Raw genomic sequence first — 26,697 nt, forward strand, 5'->3', positions numbered from 1 at the left:
GAAGGGTGGGGGAGCACACCCACCACAACGTGTTTTCAGCATTTTCTCCTAAATCTTATCAAGGGATTAGATCCTCATGCTATGGTATTTAAGTGAAAACAACTGAGGAAAGGGGAAGGAAACATTTATTAGTAAAGTTCTTTACATATCTGAGGAAATAATCAGAAACACCATGACTTTCAGAAGTGCCTAGTGGAAATGGAGTTTTACCACTGCTTGTAAAGGGAGCAAAGTCAAGCCATGATGGAGAACTTTTTGACTGTTCTACCTTTTTTATCTCTTCCCAGGGATGAAGGGCTCAAATCCTACCAAGACCTGAACGATCCAATCTGAGTGTTCAACTGAACATGCAAGCAAGCACTCCATTTCAAAACAGCGCCTGAAGGCAGCTGGACCATTCTCCTTGCCATAAAATCCACACTTAAGGGCTTGTCTGGCTGGGTTGGGCACCACATGTTTTGCACCCACCAAGCACCATCAGATGTATCTACATGTGGTGGTGGCTTGCCTGCCTCCTTAAAAATCTAACAGCAGGCTTGCAGAACACAGTGCATGCATTTTTGCTGTCATTTCAAGTAAGAAAGATCTGTTTTGACAACTAAACCTCTCAACTTAAGTGGCTACTTCTTTTAGAAGGCTGGGAACAAACTGGATAAAAATGCAATAGGTTACTTGTGTTGTTTTGAAACTATTAATTTTTGCAAAAGCCAAAGAGACTAATTTCTGTAGCTCTTCAGGGAGTGAAATCCCCCTGTTCAGAGGCCAGCAAAAGTATACTTTGATTACATTCAGAATGTTAAAATTGTACCTTTATAATTTTACTTGAATTTTTAACTTTAATTTTAATGTTATAAATTCAATATTATAAACGGACTTTCTCTCCTGCATCAGTTGAACAGGGCTACATGTTCTACTATCCAATAGGGAAAGAAGAGGAAAGCCCTTTGCATTCCTTTCCCAAATATGTAATCGAGGCAGGAGCAGCATTAAGTCCTCAGTATATTGGTACTTGTTTCTCAGTGCAAACATTTATGTGCTCTCAGCTGACTGGTTCTTAAAACTAACAAAGCTCTGTCAAGAAGGCATTGGAGGGAAAAAGCAGGGAAAGAAAAAGCCAAAAGAAGCACAACCCTGTAGCCCTGCATGGTAAGGGCTCTAAAATACTGACCTAAAAAGCATTATACTATTAAAGATGGCACATTTTACCTGGAACCAGTGAAGGCAGTAATTCCAGAAATCTCTCAAGAGTCTCATAATTCTTTGCCTGTCCAGGTTGTCCTGTCCTCTGGAACTCAAACCAAATCCTCTTCACTGCTTATCTTTGATCATTAATGAATAACATTACCAATGTTATTCAAAGGTTCTGTTTTATTGCAGTTGTAACAGTACAACACTGTCTAGATGTACAATATAGGACTACATGTAATTGCAGTTTGAGTAACACTTTAAATTCTTTGAAAAATAAAAGTCCCAGTACAGAATGATTATTTTTGTTATTACTGTAGGTTTCTTAAATCAAGACAAAAAAAATAATCTGTACTGCAACTCAAAACTGACTGTCTTTAATTACCTGAGTTATCACTGAGTTCACTGCCACAAAAATCAATCAGGACCATAACTAAATGCTCTTGGAATTCTTCTCCAAAGCAAATCATAAACATTTTATAATGCTCCACTGAAACTTAAAATGTGATAAATACAGAGCAGTTCAGATATACCTAAAGAATAAACAGTTCACACCTGACTCTGCCCGAAAAAAAAATATTTATGGTCCTTCCAAGTCAGAGAAAGACAACACTGAGCAGATAGCTAATCAGAACACTTAATCCACTTCTCCACCCATTTCTAACTAGCAGATCCTATTAATCAACAGCCTGAGAGTCTTTCAGACCTTCAATGGATCTGAAAATTAAACTGAAGCTTGGAAAAAGGTCTTAGAGATTGTAATGATAGCTGGCTACAAATGAGACCTGCTATACTTAAATATATTTATCCTGTTTTGGAATAAAAAAATGAAGTTTATTTTAGGGAAGGAATTTCCTATAAATATGTGTGTTTCTGAAGGAAGTACATGTTTTATTTCTACCTGCTAGCCACCTGCCTAGAAGATCTTGTGGATCTCACTCTACTAAGTGGAGTGAGAATCTAATGAAGCCATTCTAGGCAAGGCATCAGGAAGCAGTTCAATTTCCAAGGGAAATGAAATCTGTTCCATGATAAAAGTTGTTTTGTAAAAATTACACTTTTTTATTTCTAAATAGAGGTTTCCAAAGAAAAATTCCCCACCATAACTATAATCTTACCATACACGTGTGCCTGAGCAATGAATGAGAGGATGTTTTACAGTCCTGGGAGCAAAGCAGGGACTGGAAGGCAACTTGCAGAAAATTTCTGCTCTCTTACTTTCTGAACTATGATCCAGTGAGAAAACAGGCTAAGAAATCACTTTACCTGGCACAACTTGTCTTTCCCAATGAGTGAGCAATCTTTGAAAGAGGAGATATAACTGGTGTGATGTAACCTGCACCTCCTAAGTTCATAAACACAGCAAAAAAGATAATTCAGCTAACACACCTACAGAATCAGAATCTCTTTTCCCCATCTCTAAAATTAACTTTTTGTTCCTTTAAAACAGATTTTCTCTAAGATGCCACAATCTGTACCTGACTGAAATACTCTTACTCCTTCTAGAAGTCTGCAGCATTATGGATTTCCCCTAGCTATGACCAACATGGTAAACAAGATGCAACTTGCTCCACCTAAGTTCTGTTTTTCCTTTCTAATACACTGCTCAAAGAGAAGTACATGCTTTCATGACTTTATCTGCAAGATCCACATTTTTGTTTCCAATTTAAAAGAGCATTACTTCTGGCATTTAAGTCAGTGGATTTTTCCAAGAGCGAGTGAAAATCTTAAGATACCCAGCTCATGAGGTGTCAGGAGATGCATAAGTTCATAAAGCTGGTAAACATCATCAGGCATATGAGAGGAAGTACTTTCCAATATAGGGATGGCATGTTTCTGGGTATTTGCTCCAAAATCATGACTGAGTTGGCTTTAAAAACCATGGTTGAAAGTGGATGACGTGAAGGCAGCAGAGACTTCAGGGAGAAAGAATGATCTGGGCATCAGTCATTGGGTGGTGAGCAACTGCATTGTATATTCTTTTATTATTATTTCACCTTCCTTTTCTGTCTTATTTACCTTTACCTCAAACCTTGAACTTTTACTCTTTTACATTATTTTTCTTCCTTTGACTCTCTCCCCCATCCCGCTGAGTGTGCGCTGCTTAGCTGCCTGCCGGGTTAAACCACAACACATGCCTACCTAGCATGGCCACTTCTGAGGTAGGCCTGGTATCTACCCTGCATCAGGATAAAGGCAGCAACTTGAGCCACACAGAGGAGTGGAAGCAAGTTACTGCATGGATCCAGAAGAGGAGCCCATCCGCAGGCTCAGCCTCCACTACTCAATACATACGAGGCTTTAGGTATGCCAGACCAGAGATGTGTAGATGGAAAAATAGGCATCTGGGCAAGTTCTCCCTCCAAGGTGAGATCAACAAAGGTCAGATCAAACAAGGCCTTGTAGCAAGTACAGTATTAAAACCAGCACTACGAAGAAACAAAGGAGCCTCTGTTCCTTTATCAAAGCAACAGAGACTCCCATCTGCAGACCAAACCTTCTTCACAGACAAGTTTGCTGCATTCCTGGATCTTGAACCAGGGATGTTATCACTAAGATTTTGAGTATAATACAGCCTTAGGACTATTAAACACTCTTCATCTTTCAAGTAGGTACCAACGATGCAGCTACAGGAAGCCTGAGGTGTATCAAAAAAAGGATTTCAGGGCCCTTGGGAGACAACTAAATGACTCATGAACACAGACAGTGTTTTCCTCAATCAACTAGTAATGAAAATTAGCCTATTAGTAGGATCGATTTGTAAAGCTGTAGATCAATAACAAAGAACATTATTACAGCGCCTGCTTCCCACTTATCTAAAAGATTTCTGAATTGAAGCTGTAATAAGTCTGCACTATTGATTTGCTATACAAAAGTGCAATATTAGAGATACTCACTTTTACCAAAATAATTCTTGATAGCTCTTCACATACTGGCTTTTCTTCTTCCTTCTTCAAGCCTTCCGATTCAAACAAGGTGTTGTAACTTTCCAGCATTTTAGTCATTATCTTGTTGCAGATCTCTTGTTCTTTTATACCTTCAAATCCAGAGGGCACACTAAAGTTGGATAGAACATGAAGTAGAATATTAGATAATTAAGAGTGAACCTTTCTCACACAGCATCTCTGTAATGTTTTTATTGTGGACACAGGCTAGCTAGCAGACACAAAAAACTGTCTGGGAAAGAAGGATCATAGCTATGGTGGTAACAACTATTAGTTTTTCTTAGTAATATTAAATACTGTATCTGTTGGTCAAACTATCTTCTCCACAAAGTCTAGGTAAAGATCTAATTGAGGAAACCACCACATGAGATACCACTAACCTTGCTGAAAGTTGGGTTGATGACTGCGGCACAGACAGCATGAGGCATTTAAATTCTCTGAACTGTTACTGCAAAGAGTCAGATTCCTTGAAAAAGTGATCAGTGATGATCTCTAAGGTATATGATGAGTCAAAAAAAAAAAAGAAAACCCACATGCTGAGCAGCACACTAAATGGAAATGCTAAGCAAGATCTCTATAGCTTAAGGTGACCCCATGACATATATCACATTTCTTCATCTAATTTTGACTTGCTATTTGTTTTGTAGACTAATAACTCACAAAGATTTGTAAAACATGGAGATGGCAACCCTGTCATGTGGTTAAAAAAAACACAACTCACAACTGAGCACCCAATTAATAAGCATCTAATGATCATCTGTTGGAACGTAGGAGTTTTGCATGTTTTATTGAGCCCAAAACACATTTAAATTCTGTTTTAATGTAAAAGTAGGCTCTCTGAAGAATCTCCTTCAGCATTTAAAATATTTCTCCAATCACATAGAATTTCCTGTAGTACAGCATTCCCAGCAGATGTACTCTGCTCTCAGTGACCCATGAAATGGCCACAATGATGTGAATTCTATAAAGAATTATAAGATGGCAGAAACTGAAAATCAGGAGGTAGAGAAAACCCAGAAATAATTTAAAGGGAAAAAGCAGGTGAGAAAAAAAAAAAAAAAAAGAAAAAAACACAACAGAAAAACATTCCAAGTATTTTTTGGCTGAGAACGTCTACACAATTTTATGAGAGGAAAAACAACCTAACTCCCCCAAAATTAAACAAATGCCATCTGAACTATTTTATAGAGATATAACTTGAAAATAATTATTTACTATATTCAGCAAATTAACAAATAACTGGCTACTGTAAAACTGTACTTGCTGCTTATTGGAGCCAAATGCTAATTTAGTAAAAAGTCTCTGAAAGCAGATACTCCCAGAAACCTTCCATCAAAAAAAAGGCCTTCTTGTAGGGTTTGCATGTTACTGATCCTTTTCAATACTTTACTCTCTACAATGCATCTACCTGTCAACAGGGAGAGGATCCTACCGCAGCAGAGCGTATCTGTGTAAACTCTAGAGGAGGATCTTTACTGATGTCATTTTCAACATCCAATATACGTAACAGAGTTGCAGGACCTGAAGGTTAAATGATCAGAACTATTTTATGCGGCAGAACCATTGCCAGCTGTAAAATGGGTCAGTTTCAGGAGCCTTAAATCAGATGACTCCATTAGTGTAGAACCTGACCTCAGATTACATAAAAAATTGGGAAAATTTCTATGGCTGGATAAGCATGGATCGAACTCACTTTTAAGAATGCCATATATTCACTAGAAAATAGTAATGGTCCTGAATAAAAGAAAGTGGGTAAGTATGTAACAGGACTGTGTGTTCTCTGGAGTTGGCTGAGCACAGTTTGCTTGATTCAGGAAAATCTCAACTCTCACCTTCCTGATGTGTTTCTCCAAAACAGGACAACACTAACATAAGCCTGGCAACCCTGTGAACCTCTTTTCTAGGAAATGGCTGGAAAACATAATGCAATGATTTCAAGTCAAAAAATGACTCCAGATAGCTTCAGAGAATTTTAGGGCAGAATTTTGACTTAAACTACATTTGCTAGGAGCTATAACCAATGCCTCCTATATATAAAAAAAAAAAAAAAAAAAACAAAAAACAAACAAACAAAACAAACAAAAACAAACAAACAAACAAAAAACCATTACATTCCCACTCTAAATATAACCAAATAGGACAGCAAGATTTGCTTTACTTTAACGGCAGTATAAAGTAAAACATCTATTGCCATTCTGTCACTAAAACTGGTCCACATATTTTATAAAATTTCTTGTTTATTTTTTCCTTCAGTTGCTGCTATTAGACCTCCACTGTGGCAAGGATTATTATATTCTTTGAGCTATCCATGCTGACCTTTTCTTTGCAATAAATCTGCAGCTCAGCATAGTTAAGAAGTTTAGATTATAAGCACGCACCCAACTTGCATATTCATAGAAATTAAAACCCATCTGTTGTCACACTGTATGCAAAAGTCCAACTGGACTTTTCTGAGACTGTATGTAAAAAATCTTCAGTTTTGCTTAGTCTGAAAAGCTATGAAATGTACAAGTTTCATTTCAGATCAATAGGAAAAAAAAACACAGTTCTATGAGAAAATCTCATATAACACTTCCACGATTCACATCCTTGTCCTTGGACACTTTCTCACGTTCTCTTGGAAACACCTTGTTAAGGCATTTCAACATAACTGTGTTCATAGCAATGGCTCCTTCATGTCTGATTTGCACGTTAATTAATTGTGCTGCCTATTGAGTTAAATGCACAATTTACTCTGGTCACAAAATGCTCAAAGGTTGGACGTGATCACCTTATAGCCATGTACAAACTACTTCAGTACAGGAATCACAAACAGTACAGCAGCAGTAGAACAACAGCTTCTACACCAAAAACACACTTTCCAGAAGGGAGACATAAACCTGGATTTCACATTCTGCACAGTGCCCTCCTATGCCTGCTCACCCATCCACCACAGCTTTCTACCACTCATGTCTTTGCAGACCAGTGCTCACTTGTTCTCTGGGTTCTTCCAGACCACTTAAAGTCAATGGTATGTCTACTTACATGCGGATGCTCAAGAAAATTAGTCTCAGACTAGTTAAACCACTTCAAAGACCCATGTCACAACTCTTATTCAGAACTGAATTGACCTGAAGTCAAATTAGCTCAGTGTGAAAGAATTACTTACATTTCCTGCATTAGTTAAATTAATTTAGCTCGGGGACCCTGTAAGCAAGCTGTAACAGGCTAAATGTGTAGCGTACTTAGGAGAGATTGAATCTCCAGAATCCATTTGCCATCCAGAAAGAGACAGGCATCACCACAGGGTTCCGTCGCCAGTCACCATGCCTGAGAACCTTGCTTCAAGCGGAAACGAGAGCCGGGAGGACATCTGATGTAATCACCTGCCTATAATGAGTTGGATTAAGATCACTGAACTGATTTCCCCAGGCAGCAACTGCTGACAGCTCCAAGTCACAGCTGAGAACCAGCGATCTCCAGGTGAAGTGGTGCATCTCGTTATGAATTCCCAGTGCTGCTCAACCCCACCCTGTCTAAGACGAAGAATGCACACTGCCATTTCCTTAAGCGTCTTTGCAGCCATAGCCTGGGTGGAATGACAGCACCATAATCCTAACTTAAAACACAGTGAGGGCTGTATGCTGTCTTGTCTGACTGCTACTTTTCCTGCTGGTACAGCACTGTTTATAAAAGAGCACCACAAAGTAAACTTACCAATCTTCTAGGGGATCCTAGAAGAAATAAAGGGTCTCAGAAGCCAGAGAACATTACAGTTTGTTTGTTTGTTTTTTTTTGGTTGTTGTTGTTTCTCCAGCCCTTGCAAAACATTTTCCGTAGTACCTCGGGTGCCCACAAGCCCCTCAACCAGCACAACTGAAGATTCTGAGAGTAGGGTTGCAGTAGTTTTAAGAGATTACAATGTCTGTCAGTCTGCTCTGTCCCTCCAGATAAATGTTACTGTGTCTGTAACAGATGTGAGCTCAGGTCCACAGCTTAGCCCTGTACTTTAATCAGGTAAGGTAACAGCTGATGAAAGCAATTTGTCTTAACAGACTGGACTACAAACTGGTACAGCTGAAAACAGGCAGCTATTCGCATCTGCTGACTCTTCTGCAAGATCAGAGGCTAACAGGTGGCTAAAGACACGGCAACACTGAGTTGAGGGAGGTGTTCATTTCAGTGTGCATGAGTCATTTACAGGCTCTGCATCATTTACAAACTTACATCTCACCAGTTCAAAGCAAATGCAAGGTCATATGTCACTGCTGAGAATTTGCAGAAGTGTCCTCGTTTCCGAGACACTGGAAAATCCCACCAGGCAGCTAACTAATTATCTTTTACAATCTGTTCCAGATTACGGTCTGTAACATCAGATTTAGGAGCCTAAATCAACTCAGTAATTCCACCTCTGTCTACAATACTTGCAGGAAACGTGTAAGGCAAAATGCAGGTAGAGCAGGTAATGCGAAGCAGTTAAGAGTGATACCGCTGCACAGACTTGATTATTGGCTTAATTCATGTTTAAAGCCTTTTGCTCCAGGAAGAGCTTCATTTTTCATCAGGAAATTACAGTCACAATAGGCAGCTTGGAAGCTGCAGTAAAAGTAGGCCTTCTTTTCTCCAGACTAGACAACTGAAGTGTTCTAAGCCTTTCCTCATAGAACATGCTTTCCCAGACCTCTTATCAAGTTTGTTGCCTGAAAGATAGTTGTCAGAGTTAACACATTTTGGATCAGACCCTAGTTGTGTCTCTAAATTCCTCCAGCACTTTCAGCTAGTTCAAATACTGATCTTCCTTTCCTAATCTACTGTGGGGTAACAAGTGCCAGTCTTAACAGCTGCCACATTCCACTGCAAAAACAAAGCTAAAACATGCAATGTTTTCTATATAAAACTTGGAAAATTTTTGGATAGCCTTCAGGATGACAAGTTTCATCTAACTATACGCAACTACTGATACTAATTTGAGAATGCACCACCAATAACTAGAAATTTCCACTGATCTACTGGCGAGACAGGATGCTGCCTTTGACTGTCTCAATTTATAAAGAAATATGTTGTTTACTCCTTTATTTTGATTAAATATACCTTTCTGAAGGCTATATTTTGTACTACCACCACAGGTACACTAACTGTGCAACACTTTGTAACGGTACACAGCAAGAGAAGAAAGGTGCCCTGTTACGATGTCACACTTATGATTTTGTCAGCATTAGGAATGAAACTAATAGACATGCTGTCAATGTGAAAGGCCTGAATCATCCTTTCATACCTTTGTTTAAAAAGGAAGAAGAAATTCTCCCTAAGATCTTAAATTAGGGTTATGAAGCAATCATAACAAAAAAAAAAAAAAAAAAAGGAACAGGTTTTATCCAATAACTCATAAAATAATCAAGTTCTTAGGTTATTAACTCACAAACACAGTGTAACAGACAAAACAATTTATTCTGTTAAAAACAGCTTCAGGGATCAATGACCTCCTTCTTAGCCAAGAGTGGAAAATTACAAGTATGATAGTGAAGGGGACATGAAATAAGGCAGGCAGCAAGTCTCAGCTGTAGCAACAATAATGATGAAATGGGAAGGGGAAACTGTTACCCGTTATTTAAAATAATGATGTGATAAGCTTACATCTTCAGTGTCTCACAACAGCATGATCATAACATTCTTATCTTTTTTAAGGAGCTTGAATTTTGTTGCAGTTTTGCAGAATACTAAGAATTTCTTGCTGGTTCTGATTTCCCTCACTAAACCAGAACAAAATTTCGGTTTTAGTCATAAGAGGACAGGGCAGAGTACATTCTGTAGTCATGAATTTCTATTTATGAAACTCAAAAGAGGGTGGGGTTTTAGGTTCCAAAGTCAAATGAGTTCAAGCTATCGTTTCATTGTACAATTTTTCAAAAACAAGCAAACAAAATATATATAAAAATGTAAAGATGAGTGAGGATATATCACTACTAACTAAGCACTCAATTCAGAGATGCTAAAATAAATCCCTCATTAGCCTCACTCAACACAAAATTTTGATGAGTTATTTGGCTTTACCTGCCTGGCTTCCCTTTCGGTTCTACTGACAAGCAAATAAAATCCACCTTGCTGCAAGGTTCATGCCTGATCCACCGTTACTCAATCACAGACACAGCTGCATCAGTGCTTTTAAATACAGAAGGAGGAATTCAGTGGTTTGTGGTAGTGGAAATTTGGCCTTATTCATCAGTGGATAAAGCCTTAATCAACAGCACGATGCAGAGCTTGATTTATTCTTACGCTTGCCCTTGGCATCACAGCTACATCACCTGCTTCTCCAAGCCAGCTCCCAGCTGAGAAACACTAAGGAACCTGTTTACATTGCAGTTTGTCCCCTAGTGGCACATGGGAGATCGGTGGCTCTGACCAATAACAATCAGACCTGCGCCAGGCTGGAAAGCTGTTTGTTGTGGAAAACACCTGCAAGAAGTACACAAAAAAGCCAGGTAGATGTAGGAAGCTCTTCCCTCAGATTTTCTCCTCACAAAAGAAGGTAGAAAAGAAGGTAAGTTTTCTGTCATCAAAGCAGAGTACCTTGTCCTATATTCCCACTGCCTCTAAAAGCAATGCTGATGGATGCACTGTAGGCAGCACATTTTAGTCGAATCACTTGGAAGGAACATTCACTTTGCTGTTAGCTACCTTGGAGAAAGAAGCACCCCCAAAGCACAGCTGTTCCCTGCATTTTCCCTCTGCTGCAGTTCCAGAATCTGTGCTTTGTGTCCCTTCTTCTTTGCTAACCATGGCAAGGGGACTGGGAGGATAACCAAGCAGAAAAAAAATGCTCTAACTCTGCAAGAAAGTGTTTAGGGGAAAGCCCCTCATCACTAAAGCTTCTTCTCCCTTTGGATCCCAAATCAACAAACCTCTCAGGCCTTTACGTACTTATCCAGCTAGAACTGCTGGATAACAAACAGCATCATTTTAACCAGACACTTGCTTCTGCCAGCCTCTTTTGGGGTGATGGAGCAAACCTTCACAACACGCTTCATTTCTGTTAGAATGAAACACAGTTGTATTAGTGAGGGCTTAAATCACCCTCCCCAGATTAGCCCGGTAACAGAAAAGCCAACTATTTATGTTTCTCCGTGCTTGTTGTCTACCAAGGGCTGTATTTCTCTGTATACTTGACCTTTGGCTTCCATCACAGTAGGTCTGAACAAATCTGAATTGGAAGAAAACAATGCACTGAATCTCAAATCATCATATTTTCCTTTTTTGAACTGTTTGACCTTGCCCTTTATGTTTTGCCACATATCTTACACCGCACTTCATTACAAGGACTGCAAATAGTCATTTTTTCCCCTCTTCTATTCATTATAAATACAGAAAACATGAGATAACCTTTCATTAACCTTTAATTAGAAGAGAAACAGTTTGGTTTATCACACAGCAAGGACGCAGGAGAAGTAATGGATAAGATAAAAAGTAATAAGGGTTGAAAGTTTGGGAAATTAGAATAATCACTGAGACATGATATAGAGAAGTGGAATGAGATGAAGGGAATTAAAATGAAGTCTAAATGTCTGCAGAGGTGCTCAATAGGGAGATTTATTCACTTGTAAAACAGCTTCAGTTACCAAGTAGGAAATAGTATGTCCAAATAGTTAAAATGACACTAAAAAATACCTTGTAGAAAGCAATCTTTCACTATCAGCAGATAAGCTTTATTCTTTCTGACCCTGGGCATTAGCTACATAGACATTGATTTTAGATATGTGAACTACTGACAGAAAAATATCAGGTCTTCTTACATTAACAGAGGAATTGCTGACAAGCTGGCTGCTAAGCCTTGTTTCCTTGTCCCAGCAAAACACCCCATACACTGCTCTGTACAAAGAATGCAAAGTGAAAGGAATGTTTGCTTCAACCACCAGCTGATATTTAATTTCTGCAGCTAGTTTCTCTAGGAGCTGCCTGTAGTCAGCAGTAAGACAGCCCTTGCCAAGGCAGACTTCAGACAGCCTTGCTCTGGAGCTCTGAACTGCATTCAGAAGATCTCTCTCTGGCTGACTGATTAACCAGCTGGCTAAGACCAATGCCAAAAGTTGGGTGCTGTGAGTTCTTTCTTCCTCCTGTCAAATCTTTGTTGAGTTGATCAGTTTCATCAACTTAAGAATGCATTCATTAACAGAGGGAAAAAAACAGTATTTCAACTGTTGCTCACAATGGTGTCTAGACCATTATCCTGAATTACTCTGAAAAGATAAGATCTGATGAAATCCACAGCTGGATTACCAGATAGTGAAGCTTAGTTTAAACAAAAATCTACATCCACACACTCCGAAATATTCGTTTCTTTTAGAAATGCATTACCTATTTGTTAAGTGTCGAGTCTTGTTTTCATTGCCTCTTTTGCTGCACAAGCATTTTGATGTGTGTCACAGCTGCAGGGCTGGCTGCACACATATTCACAAGAGCTCTTGTATCTTCAGTGAACTCTGCCTTTCTCAATCCTCTGTGATGGAATGATTCTTCTCCTCCTATACACAGACCCTATACCTTACAGAAACTGTTAGATCTTTCCTATGCTACCTTATGAGCAGAAATAAATTGAAGAAACAATTATGGTGCTCTTAGGAAGTATGATTTGGTTTAATCTTGGAAGGCCAATTGCATTTTCAAACTGCAACTCTCTGCATTCTACACCGAAAGGTATGCAGAGCTGATTTTCAAAACTTTCCTGAATCAAGTGATGAGGTAGCTAAAATTATTCAAATGGCCACTTGGGAGTTTAAATCAGTGATTTAGGCATTAGATTTAAGAACAAATAGACTATATGAGAAAAACTAAGTCCACTAATACATTTAGACAGAAACTCCCAAACTTTAAAACCTCACCATGTAAATAACAGTGCCCACAGAAATATGATCTTTAAAAACTGGTTTGCTTTTTCTTGTCAGAAATCTGCAGTACTGTGTTTCTACTAACTCTCATACTTGTATATTCCTGTACATACTTTGGTCTTTTGAGTTTTCTTTCTTTTGCAGAGGAAGATTTTTTTTGCTTCATAATATGCTTTATGGTTTTCTACTAAGATAGTAAATGCTTTAATGTTTGTATCCTGATGCAATCACCTTCATCCTCTATAAGCAACTACCTTAAGAAGAGGTGGAGGTGTAGACAAAAGGACAAGCTTTGGTATGAGTGTCTCACCTCTGCAGGTTCTCCCTCTTATCAATGGAAAAAGATGTGTTCCTTTAAAAAGAGAGCAAGCTGCATCTAGCTTAGGTACGTGGAATTAGCTCAGTATATTACAACTACAGAATTGACAGGGATGGAAGAGACCTCTGAAGATCATCTAGTCCAACCCTCCTGCCAAGCAGGATCACCTAGAGCACACTGCACAGGATAGAGCACATTGTGCAGGATGACAATGAACCTTCTGTTTTCTCCCTCTTTAAAGAAGCCTATTTCTGGAGGCTACAGAGGAAGCTTAGGGAGATAGTCTTGTTAGGCAATTAATCTAATCTAAGTCTCATTAGGCAATGCAGCATCATTCTAGAACAAATTTTTGCAAGGGTCAATACAAATCAGACATTTGCTACAAGGACCATACTCCTCTTTTTTGCAGGTATCACGCATCTTTCAAGACTGATGACCAAACTAAACTCCTTACGTGTCCCCCATGTCTTAGGTCTTGGATGCCAGCCAGCAGTTGTATTACAGACAAGGCCAGGACAAAGTTGCTAATGGCACGCTACCTCATTGCAGTGACTCAACAGGAACAATCTTGTTCGAGGGCATTCTCACACTTGGAAGTAACTCTTCCCAATACTGCTGCTAGATCCACTAGCATGTATGGCATGTTATCTTTATCAAAGGTGTAAGGAACTTAGCTCCATGAAAGAAACTAGTAAAACTAGTGAATATAGTTGAGAAGTCTCAAAAGGCCAATGGAACCTCATAAACTCCAGGCCAGTTTCACAATATACCAGAATGATAAAGAACCCAGAATCATCATCATCTTGAGATCAGACATCAGATCACAAGAGCAAATCTGTAGAGAGTACGTAGTACCATCTAGAAATCATACAGCAGCTGACTGCTGCATGAGTCCTTTTTTCTCCCAGGTGCCCTTTCTCAAATCTTTCTGCAGAGAAGCATCCACATTATTTGATGGCAAAGGAAGAATGCTGCATGAGCACAAGTCTCCTTGCTCTTATACAATCTGCTGTCAACACAGCAATAGAAAACTGACCAACTGTTTAGCAACACTGCAAAAGAAGACGGGAGAGCAACTCAACACCCTGTCATCATTTTGGCTGGGAGACTTCTTCATACAAGCTCACACAATGCTGTGTTTTGGATTTTTTTCTGAAAATAGTGGTGATAATACACTGATGTTTCTGGTTGTTGCAGAGAATTATTTGCATAGAGCCAAAGACTTTTTTGCTTCTTGTGCTGCCCTGCCAGAGGGGAAGTTAGCAGTGTGTGGGAATCTGGGAGGGGACACAGCCAGGACAGGTGATCCAGGCTGACCAAGGAGGTATTCCATACCATGCGACATACCATACTCAGCAATAAAAGCTGGGGTAAAGAAGGAAGAAGGGGGAGATGTCCAGAGTGGTGGTGTTTGTCTTCCCAAGAAACCATTATGTGTGATGAGCCCTGCTTTCTTGGATGTGGTTGAGTATCTGCCTGCTGATGGGAAGGAGTGAATGAATTGTTTTGCTTTGTTCGTGCACACAGCTTTTGCTTTACTTAGTAACCTGTCTTCATCTCACCCTATGAATTCTCATGCTTTTACCTTTCCAATTTTCACCCCGTCCCATCTGGGAAGAGGGAGTGAGTGGCTGTGCAGCACTTAGCTGCCTACCAGGACTACACCACAATGCTCCCAATGAGAGCAAACAATGCCTTAATACTAAAAATTAATAAGAAGCCCCAGTCATTGCCCCTACTTGATCATTCTGACCAGTTAGGGTTCTCAGCTATATTTTCAGTCATTTGCTCTATAACGCTTTTTATCAAGATAAGAGGAAAAGTAAAAGCCCCAACTTACTGAAAGCAATTTGGTCCAAACACAGTGGCAAGATTGCAGAGGTTCATCCTGTTCTCTACATGATGTTCAGCAACTTTTATCAGGAACTGGCACAGATACTTCAGCAGGCAGTAATGAGCTTCAGGCAGTTCTTTAAGGAGTTCTTTTAGGTTACTTTCCTTCTGTATGTCATTTCTAGCATCTAGGAAAAACAAAAAGAGAAAAAACATACACATGTATATATGTGTGTGTGTGGTTTTCTACACTGCTGCCAATTTACGTAATGGGTGAGCAAACAATGGGATATAAAACGTAGTCTCATTTCTGTTCTGAGATCAACCCCCTCAAATTTCCTCAGTGCACCTATACCTTCCTCCTGAGGCTTATTACAACCACCACTGGCACTGTTTCATGCCTACCTTTACAATGTACTGTTTTCCTCAGCAGAAGCAGCAGTGGATAAAGCTAGCAGCATTAGACCATGTTTATTCCCAACTTCACAAAATTACATTTCTGCATGTTATTATCTCTGCTTCCCAAGCCCTATCTCTTACTTTGTTTTTCAGTTTCCCTGCCCATTATAAACTTCGAAAAGAATAAAGCAAGAATGGTAAAAGAAGGGGGCTCCTGAAATGCAGTGTTGTTAGAATAACAATAGTGCAGTGCCTTCAGCAGGTACATTTTATGAAAAGCTCAATTTTGTACTGTTTTGACACAATGACACACATACTATGACAACTCACAATGACAACTCCATACTAAGTCTTTGATAAGGAGACTTGCTTAAGGAAAAAAGGGTGTTTAGGGAACTGTTACATTCCATAAGGAGCCCAGATTTGGCCTAATGTTAGAGAATAGCCTTGTAATACTGTACAATCTTATAGAATTTAAGTATGGATAAAAGCCTGACATTAATCAGTTCAGTATGGGAAAGCAGGACTAAAGCCAACTTCCTTTCATGCTGTACTCTTTTTTTTTAAGAAAAAAAAAAAAAAAGAAGCAAAAATTGCATTAACTTCAGAGATGCTGTGCTTATACAGACTCAAGCAGTGAACACAAGCTTGGCCTCACACACAGTTTCTACTTCATTTTGTTTTGCTTCTGGAATTGAACTGAAAAACCACAAAATTTTTTGCTCCCTTTCTCCACATGATTGCTCCCCTTCACCACTTTCCAAAAAGCGATTTGTACCAACAAAAATGTTAGTTTTGCATTTTATTAAAGTAAAATTTTGAAAAAAAAATCATAATTCCCCTTCCTTTATGTCAAAACATGCCTTAACACTTGTAAGCACTCATTTCTACTCTCCTCCAAAACACAATTTTATTGTAACTCTCATATACAGTTATTGGGTTTTTGTACAACCACATTTTTAGACAGAACTCAGGCACTAAATGTTTTCCTTACCAATCTAATTACAAGCAGAGTCCATTAGCAGGAGTGCATTTCTAACAGTTTTATTGTTATGATCAGCCTTATGAGTTGATGGTTTCAGGGTTGTAAAGCTGTCATGTAATTGTTTTTTTCTTAGAGAAGGACACGAAGGTTTATTGCTTGACAAAGCCAAAGTGACCTTACATTAAGTTCTTACCCTCTGTGTTCTCTGCAAAAGACTGCCTTGTCCCAAAGTAGCTGCTGGCTTATCATGGGAATAAAGACATCCTGTCCATTCTTAGGGTAACAAAGAATTTTTTCCTTCAGAGGACATTACGATCCTCAGCAAGTAGTTTTACCCAGCACTCAGTCAAAACCAAACTGGCCACAAAAATGAAACTGTCTGGTAGGCTAGACTCAACAGGTAGTGGTCAGTGGCCCAAAGCCTACTTGGAGCCAGTAATGAGCAGAGTGCCCCAGGGGTCACTACTGTGTCCAGCCCTGTTTAACATCTTCATCAACGATCTGGATGATGAGGTAGAGTGCACCCTCAGTAAATTTGAGGATCGCATGAAACTGGGAGGAGTGACTGACTCACCAGAAGAGAGGGCACCTTGACGGGCTGGACAGGTAGGCAGACAAAAACCTTGTGAAGTTCAACAAGGAGAAGTGCAGAGTCCTGAACCTGGAAAGGAACAACTCTAGGCACCAGTATATGCTGGGGACCACCCAGCTATGAAGCAGCTCTGCAGAAATATATACACCACGTTGAACACGAGTCGGCAGCTTGCCCTCACTGTTAAGAAGGCCAATAGTATTCTTAGCTGTATTATGCAAAAGTATCACCAGACGGTCAAGATAGGTGATCCTTTCCCTTTACGCAGCACTGGTGAGGCTACACCTGGAGAGCTGTGCCCAGTTCTGGGCCCCCCAGTACAAGAGACATATGGACACACTGGAAAAAGTCCAACGGAGGGCTACCAGGATGATCAAGGGACTAGAGCACTTCTCCTGTGACAAAAGGCTGAGAGCATTAGGACTGTACAGCCTGGAGAAAAGGAGGCTCAAGGAGGAGCCTCCTCATGTGTATAAATACCTGAAGGGAAGATGCAATGAAGACAGAGCCATATTTTCAGTGCTTCCCGGTGATGGGACAAGAGGCAATTGACACAAATAGGAACACGAGAGGTTCTGCCTGGACATCAGGAAGCACTTGTGATGTGCAAATGACAGTGCGCTGGAACAGGTTGCCCAGAGAGGTTGTTGAGTCCCTACCCTTGGAGATCTTCAACAGCCACCTGGACATGGTCCTGGGCAACCTGATTCAGGTGTTCCTGCTTGAGCAGAGGGTCGGACAAGATGGCCTCCAGAGGTCCCTTCCCATCTCAGCCATTCTGTGAAAAATTCTAAATCTTCAAGACTTGTCTATAGTCAATAATATGCAATAAACAAGGCTGGGTCTGAAACTGTTCAGCAACTAGCTGCTGCCTGTTGTACATCCTCCTGGTACCACACAGAGAAGACTGGCAGGAAAATATCCCATGCCTTGCATTGCCAAAACAAAGACTTTTAAGAAAAGGGCATTTTACACTGCCCCAACATTTTTGATTTGAAAAGGCTGTGAACATAGTGCAAGGCATGTATAAGTATGTTTCACAATTTTTATCCTCATTTTTACTTTTAATTTCCCAGAAATATTCCAGGGATGGACTGCACAGTGTTCTAGGTATAGCATCCTTTAGAAAGAGGTTAGCTGTGTAAATTACCAATCTGTATAAAAATATCTGAAAGTGATCCCAAAAATTCATGATTTCTCTTTTACAACCAGATATTTTTGTGGCTAATAAACAGGACTTATCGTGCATATCATTTGGGAAGCAAATTAATTTCTATATGCATGTACTTCTCACTTCAAAGAGGCACTTCCGAGATTTCATCTGCTACTAGGCTTCGGTTTCCTGCCTTACATGACATGCAGTAAAAGGTGAGAAAAGCCTTTGGAAGTTTTATACTCACTGAATGCTAATTTTTATCTCTCTATTTTGATACCACATACTTAATAAGAATTACTTCATGAGAGCAGGCCAAAGATTAAAATGCCAGTTAAATTATAGGACCAGACATTTCAACTAAGTGATTAACTATATTCTTTTCTGCTGCAGCTAAGAAATTATCTCCATCAAAGAAAGCAAGTATCAAATATGCATGAAGGAAATATGCAAAAATCTCACTTGCTTACTTATGGCAAGTGTTTCTTTGAAAAATATTTTGAGATATAGAGAAAAAAATATCATGACTTCATTACAATGAATCAGCTTGGTAAGAGTAGGAAATCTGACTTATTTTTATTTCTGCAGCAAAATTTCACAATGCCTCTAGAAATCTATGTTAAATTGAATAACAATAAGGAATTTAATGGATTTGTATTTTCACTGATAAACCGGAATGGACAGTCCCTGACTTGATTACTAATTATCTTTTCATGAAGCTCAAAGAAAACCAAAACAAAACTAATTTCCCCATAGAGAGAACACTGAATTTCACCTTGTAACATACTTCTGTTTGAATAACAAAACAACTGCACAGTGGTTTTTTTTTTTGTTTGTTTGTTTGTTTGTTTGTTTTTTTAACTATAAATTGTTTGCAGTTACGATAAGGAATGGCAAAGCCCCCACTCAGGAAAAAAAAAAAAACAACAAAAAAAACATCTCCTACTACCATCTCCCCATCACCTAATTAGGGAATGCCCCTGAGAACTAATTGCCTCTCTGAACCTCCCACTGGGGCATTTGATTGACAGGTGCTTTTCCATTTACTGAAGGATTTTCCATCCTTTTAAAACCAGAAAGATGCTAATAACCTCCACAAAATATTTTGAAGACAGATTTGCCCTGACTACACAGAAAGCTAGTGGCCTCATGATACCAACTGTATTTAGTGGGTCTGATGTCCCTGGTCATTAAACACGATTTAGTACGTGGTGTGGACCGGAGATGCTTATTTCTGGACACAACAAAACCTTTGTTCCCTCCTCAGTACTATCTTAGTATCAGGTGTGTTCTGCTTTCACTTCTGTCCTTTTAGGAACACAGACAGATATCAGACCATAAGACCTTCAGAAACTACACTAATTGCATGTCACAGAACCACTGAACAGCAGGAGACAGAAAACCCATTCACTGAGCCATGAAATTCTTTGCCCTGCTGAAAGGGGAACAAGAAAATCTCTCTCTATCTCCCCCTTTCCCAGTGAAAAGGCAAGGGAAGGATATAGAACCTTCCTCCCAATGCAATTCAAAAATCAACAAATTTGTTAATTATCCTGCTGCTGAGACTCGAGCTTTATTTCTAAAAGCTACTAATTACCCTTATACTGAATTCAGAGAGTAACGTGCACGTACAGTGTAACATGCACTTTGCACATTTTGCAGGACGAATGGAACTTGGCTGTCCATGACCACAAGATTTCAAATAAAACAGTTTTTCAACTTACTGGAGAGCCCAAATATTTGTGAGTCATGACAGATGATTTCCTGTAGTGCTCTTTCTTCTTTTTTCCACCTGCTAGACAATATTCCAATTTGTCTCAAAATCAATCATAAAAGTTTACTCAGCTGGTAGTGACCATCAGAGAAACATTAAGGTACTGGAGCTGTTTACACTATCATACAGACAAGCATCAAGTGTATCAAAGCCCTAAGCTTATGTAGTTGCCTAATTTTGCAAGGTACAAGATGTCCTGTGGAAGTAAGACTACCAAGAGCAGTCTTACTTATTAAATTAGATTACAGAGTGCAGCATGAAGCTAAGCATATGCTGCAGTGCCTTGAGATGAGACAAATGAGCTTGTCAATAATAGAAACAGCAGAGCGCCAGACTTTCAAAGGCAATTCAGAAACCTATATTTAAATCATATTCAATATTATAACTATGCATTTAAATCACATAGAAATACCCCTAGCTACCAAAACACTTGTTATTTTCAAGCACAGTACTTTCCCTGGCATATCGAGCTTTTGCTAGGGACTCGCTGCTGAGGGGCAGAAGTCAAGGAGGCAACTGAAAACAGCAGGCACTCTCTAAAAATGTTAATTACCTAGAAACAGGAGCCTCAACAGTGTAGGAGGCACAGACAAGTTTGCAAGCGTGTTTTCAGTCTCGCTTAATTTCAGTATACACCCACAGATCACAAGAGGGACATAGGATGAACCATTGGAAAATATTTCTGTACATATTGAATTTCTTTGACACACTCCTGGCATGATCTAGCTCTCCAATCAGTCCCTCTTCATGCTACTCCTTCTCCTTACAGAGCATGCTGTCTGAACATCACCAAAGGTACAGATGCCAGCAGACAGGTGCGTGTAACTTGTTCATTGCCCAAATGGTCTGACCCCAAACAACTCCAGCCTACAAGCACAGAAACTATCAGCATGGCGCCGTGCCCTAGCTAATTACCTCTGCTGTGAGGCAAGGAAGAGAGTCCAGGGCTCAGCGTCATGTTATCACGTCTGCATAGCTTTCAGCTGCCTTGCATACTACCAGCCTGGAGGGCAGACAGAAGAGCTTGCATCTGTCTGTAGCTATCAACGTGCCTCTAGAAGTCAATCTCTGGCACAAAGGCAGCAGGCTGTACACTGCAGTCGCCACTACACTGTGTTTGCTAGGCTCGGCTGCTGAAGGAATCAAAGTGTTTCTTGCTTCCTCCACAATCACCAGGAAGTGGGACTCCAGCCTCTGCCAGGAAGTGATTTGCTTCAGACAAGGCTCTGCCCCAGACGAAAAAATAAAAAATAAAATCACACCTTGCTGCCATCAGAAGCAGAAATGCAGAAAGTCCTTGCCATGAGAAGGTTGTCATCACAATTCAACTTGAGACCCTTTGCTCTCTGTCATTAAAGCACTTCACAGAGCTGTATTTACCCTCCGTCACTATACTGGGAACAGTTGTCCTGTTACTTCTTTTGCAGCTCTGCTGAGTGTTGCCATCTGCACAAGAAAGCTGGTTCCAAATGTTTTCAGTGTACAGCAAGCTTCTTCAGCACGTAGAAAACAGAAGTGTCATGAGTTGTTCCAAAGCAGAATAGCATCAAAATGACAATAAAAGCTAACAGGGAAAGGTTAAAGACATGCCACTATAGCCTAGAGAGCCACAATTAGTGAATCTGATTTATTCCAGTTATTGCAGTTACAGTGGTTAAAGAGTCAGCCCTCATTTGTTCATTTTCACACCCACTATTCAGGTTGAAGTTTGACCTCTAAAATCCCCCAATGCAATCTGTATTTTTGATCCTGCCTGTTCATGTAGCTCAAGCAGCTGATGGCTACCAAGTGTTCCCTAAAATGACTCGTTGATCCAGGAGGGAGCTCATCCTTCCCTTCCACCACCTCCCATCCTTCTCCGTGAGCTTTCAGAGCTGTTCACTAGCACTGCACAAAACCTTGTCAGCTGTAACAGTTTGTGAGGGGAGGGGTGTGAGAGACAGAACTCTCATCTAGCTGCTACATACTGAAAAATGCAAATTTTTCAGTGATCAAATAGCATTCAACTTAATTAGACTCAGTGCCAAAGGAAGACAGGAGCCTACATTTCAGTGTGCCCCTTCTGGAGAAGGAATGCAACAAAGAAGAAAAAGAAAAAAAATCACATAATGGAAAAACTTTCTGCATGCTAAAAAGGATAACAGCAATCTGCCTTGCTAAAAGCAAGTGACCTGTGAAAGGGGTAAGAGCTGTGCATACAGAGATTGTTCTCAGTATGTACAAATGTCTTAAGAGCCAGTGATTGGGTTAAAAAAGTTAAGAAATGAAAAGCCAGAAGGAATAAACAAGCTCAAACGGATCTCTGTACAGGAGCTACTGATTAGTTCCAAATGAGGTTTCTGAAAGAAGTATCTTTCAGTCATCCTGTTCTCCAGCAAAACTGCAGGCACAGAGCAGATTGTAGTGGACATTTTTGACCCCAGGACCCCCTGCAAAAAGCAATGTTCATATTTGTCAGGCACTCTGAGAAGACCAGTCAACACAAAGATCACTACCAGTGTGTCTCTATCCTGTACTTGCTACATGTCTCTGACAACACCATTTACAGATGGAGGCCCTTCTCAACTCCCACTGCCACTGCCCTTCTCCAAGGGTAGAGAGGAAAGGTCAGGATGCAGCAGACTGCCCGTAGGATACACTACTTGATGTTTTCTGGAACTGCATAGTCTTGGAATTACTCTGAATATTTATATAATCAGCATTGCGTCAGGATTTAGCGGCAGCATGCACATTTCACACCGCTGTTGCACAGGCTTCTGATAGCATGCCAAACCAGCTGTGTGGACTTCCTGAACTACCAACGTATCACATTTCTCTTTTCCAATAAAGGGCAGATCATTTACTCTTTGGTTTGGTAATGTGGACTATACCCTGCTTTAAAAAGGATTACAATCTCAGGTAGGATTTTCAGTCCAGCTATTTTTAACTGGGGGGATCACTCCCTAACATTTTTTATATGACGGAAAGTAACTGTGTATTATTCTCAGGCCACACTTTTAGCTGATTTAAAAGATTCTGATACCAATTGCTGAAAATATTCCAAAGGAATTCTAAACTGATTACAAAACAAAACAAAACAAAAACAGAAAACAAAACAGAACAAAAAACAACAACACAAAACATATTTCCCATGCAAAGCTTCAACAGAGGGGAATACAGAGGTTGTAACAGAGCTTGTAACTGCCTTCACTGTAGATATAGAGTGAAGTGGTTCCAGATTCAAAGGTATTTTTTAATAACCTGTTGGCTCAGAAACACCTTGACCTACTTTCTTCATAGTTTACAAAAAGAACACCCAGGCATGCTTGCTGTTGGTACCATTTTGCAACAAATACCCTTGCACATACTTTGATAAGTGAATAGATAATTCCTCCAATCCTGCACAGTTGGTTGATCATTTAACTGTAAACACAGGCCCATCGACCACTGCAACTAATCTGAACCCTATGAAAGTAATCAGTGCCCTTCAGAGCAATTTATGATACATTTTCCAGTGCATGAAAAAAAACAGCAATTCAGTTTTCTGCAAACTTCACCAAAACCTTCCCCTTGCCATAACAGCTAACCCTAATAAAAATATAATGGAACTAGAACTAGAGGTTATTGTACAATGCATGCAAACTTAACTGTAAAGGTACATCACAGCTAAACAGACTTCTGGAGAACCGGGTTTGTGATTTACACCAGTAACTTTTACTTGAAACAGCAAGTCTGCTAAGTATGGATATGTATCTCATTTCCATAGAAATCACTGGGGAATTTTGTATTTCCTGTGGGAAGCAAGAATGAATGAGACTTTCCACAAACAGCACAGTTCACAAAGTACATCAATAGTTTCTGGCGCAATACAGTGATATGACCTTTGTGGGGATAGGGATGCAGAACAGGGAACGTGCAACTTATACAAAATTTCCACTTAAAGTGATTTAAGCAAAGGAACATAATTAAATGCATCTCATGAGTCAGACATGGTTAAATCTGAGAGATCCAAAAGGAAGCACAGCTATGACCAAAAAATAAAAATAAAAAAGGGACTTTCTAAAACAACAACACCTTCCTACCCAGCACTTCCTGAACCCTGTCCTTGGGCCCCAGACAACTTTACTAAATAATATTTTACAGAGAAAGGTATTTTACACAGCCCACATGCAATCTGATTATTACTTTATTGACTGCACTTAGGGAAAGGCAGAGTTCTTCTCCAGCATACCCATAAGAGTTTATAGAGCCACAGACAGGAAAGGAAGACATGGTTGTGTTCTCCCTGTTCCAGGCAACAACTAAACTTCATCTCCACTGCAGGCCAAAAAAAGTGGGAGGGAAACCTGAGGACAACAGTATGAAAACTTTGCACTGCCTTCCACTGGGGATCTGTTCAGAGGATGTTCCTCCACATCATTCTTCCTCTACAATTCTCCTAATTGCCTGCTTTACTGGAAAGAGTGTATCTCGAGTAACATGTACCCACTCACTTCTCAGCTTCTTAGGAAGATGGCAAGAAGAGGCATCAACTGCCTGCAGCAAAAGAACTCCCACTGACCCAGATGGTCCAGGAACAGGGCCAACCACCGTCTAGTCTGCATAACAATATGGACTAATACCGATGGATTAGATCAACAAATCATTTAGGCAAACAGTCGTGCAAGTTTCAGCTTTCTAAAGCTGAAATGATGTTCTTCCTTACAGATTATCTACTACTTAAAGGTTAAAAAAAAATAAAATCTTCCAGGTTCTGTGCTATGATTGGTAAAGTTAAAGCCTGTTGTTACTTGCTTGTTTGTAAGTAAGTAACTGGCTTGTTTCTGATGGTCAATCACATCACTTAGTGAGAAGTGGAAATTTAGACAATATATGATTTGGGGCTTAGAGGATAATAAATGTGATTGCAGATGAGGTTGTTATAAAATTTCAGAGTCCATTAGAATGAAATTCCAAGTAATCACTCTAGCAAAATGGAAGCAAACCTGTGTCCTAGAGAGACTGCAGTTATTATCTTCAAGCTTGCTCTAACAAACCAATTGATAATTTCACTTTATATTTTGCAGATATAACAGGACTGGAAAAGCATAAATAGTCCAGATTTTACCAAATATGCAATAAACAGTTTTCTCTCTCTTCTAACGCCATTGTGATTTCTGCCAAGACTCAGAATTGCACATCTGGGAGACGCCTGGGAGCAGATGATTAAAGCTAAAGTCAAAGGAAATACAGAACAAAGTATGTAAGCTAAGAAACAGAGAATATTGCTTATGATGTCTGCATAAAATTCTCCCGAAAGAAAGCACACTGAAGGATGGAAATTTTTACCTCTCACTTACCCTGGTAAAGCTGAATGAACTTGGACTGTAAGGCAGAGCTGATAATCCCATCTGGCAACTCTCTCAAAAATAATTTCAGAAGACTGGCTGCCGAGTACACATCGCCATCTTTAACTAGCTCCACCTCTTCTCCACGCTCGTATTGCAGACGCAACTGTTCCACCATTTTCATGCTGCCGTTTATCCTGAAGAGACCTTCTTGGGCCATACCTATAATTATGTATTACACATGAGGATGGTCTGAACTAAGACACTACTGACATAATAAAACAGATATTCCATTGTGAATGATACACTACCATCAATACAAAGGAGGACAATTAATGCTATGCAGTTTAAAAAGATCTTATTTTTCCCCTGGAAACTCCAATGGTCAAGTATTGGGTTATGATAACTTAATAAATACTGCTGACTAGATCTTGAGGCCTGGGATACTCTATGAAAACCCACAACACCCTTTGGCATTGCTGTAACATGCAAATATCTCACACCATGCAGAAATCAATTGAGATGGCTGCATTTTGCATCAGTACACTTCAGCTGAGAAGAATCCAGGTTCTACAAACCTTTCAAAATTGTTTCACTGCAGCAGTAACTCTATAATAAGCACCACAGCTTCACAATAGCAGAAAATCTCTGAGATCAAATGCATATTTTGGACAGCAGGAGGCCCAAAGTATTTCGCTATGAAAATAAAAATTATCAACCATTTCAGTCCAGACAACCTACACCCAGTGAAGGTTTCCATGGAGGAAGTGAGATGAATCATATTGTATCACGCATCACTTTTTAGGCATATGCTGAGATTCAAAAACTTTAGGAAAACATGTGCCTAAAGCTCAACTTGGTAAATTAGTTTTTCACTAAAACATTTTCACAAGGACTCCGCTTTTTCTGATACTGTGGCTTATTCTTCTTTAGAAGCATAACACTAAGATGATTGAAATATAAGATATATGGTTTTCATTAGTTCAGAGTGGTCATTCCTAAGCAGGAGCCTGACAGAACGCTGCCAGTCCAAGCAATCAATCCTGATGCAGCAGACCTTGTAAGGAAAAGCAATCTCTTTTATTGGATCAGCAAACAAACTGATCTAGTAAGAAAAATATGGACAGACTTTCAAACACTTAAGCTTTTTACTTGACTAATGTAAGATACGGTTTACAGATCTTGTATTCCTGTATTTGCAACAAAACACTCCAATGTGACATGCTGTACTGCCATCTGGGGGACAACAGGAAACACCACATCTCAGTAATTCTGCAGCATAAATTGAACAGAGCCCCCACCCAGATAAAATGTCCTTTGCTCTTTCCCAAACAGTCATTTATAGAAA

The 26,697-nt window shown here is 39.6% G+C and overlaps 1 protein-coding gene across 10 annotated transcripts in view; it reads right to left on the minus strand.

Moving 5' to 3' along the window:
• Positions 1-26,697, minus strand: part of FAM13A (family with sequence similarity 13 member A) — a 127,150-nt gene that overhangs the window by 96,147 nt on the left and 4,306 nt on the right. For 4 of the 10 annotated variants that reach the window (XM_068681688.1, XM_068681689.1, XM_068681687.1 and 1 more), the window contains exons 3-5: positions 25,362-25,571; positions 15,148-15,328; positions 4,083-4,242 (exon numbers count right to left, since the gene is read on the minus strand). In XM_068681688.1, the coding sequence (XP_068537789.1) occupies positions 4,083-4,242; positions 15,148-15,328; positions 25,362-25,571 (551 nt within the window). Of the gene's footprint in view, positions 1-1,206; positions 1,295-4,082; positions 4,243-4,510; positions 4,567-7,278; positions 7,412-15,147; positions 15,329-25,361; positions 25,572-26,697 lie in introns of those variants that run through there. The other 6 variants (XM_068681693.1, XM_068681692.1, XM_068681691.1 and 3 more) reach the window with 6 other exon arrangements.

The sequence above is a fragment of the Anas acuta genome, chromosome 4, assembly GCF_963932015.1.
Source record: "Anas acuta chromosome 4, bAnaAcu1.1, whole genome shotgun sequence".
Classification (NCBI taxonomy): Eukaryota; Metazoa; Chordata; class Aves; order Anseriformes; family Anatidae; genus Anas; species Anas acuta.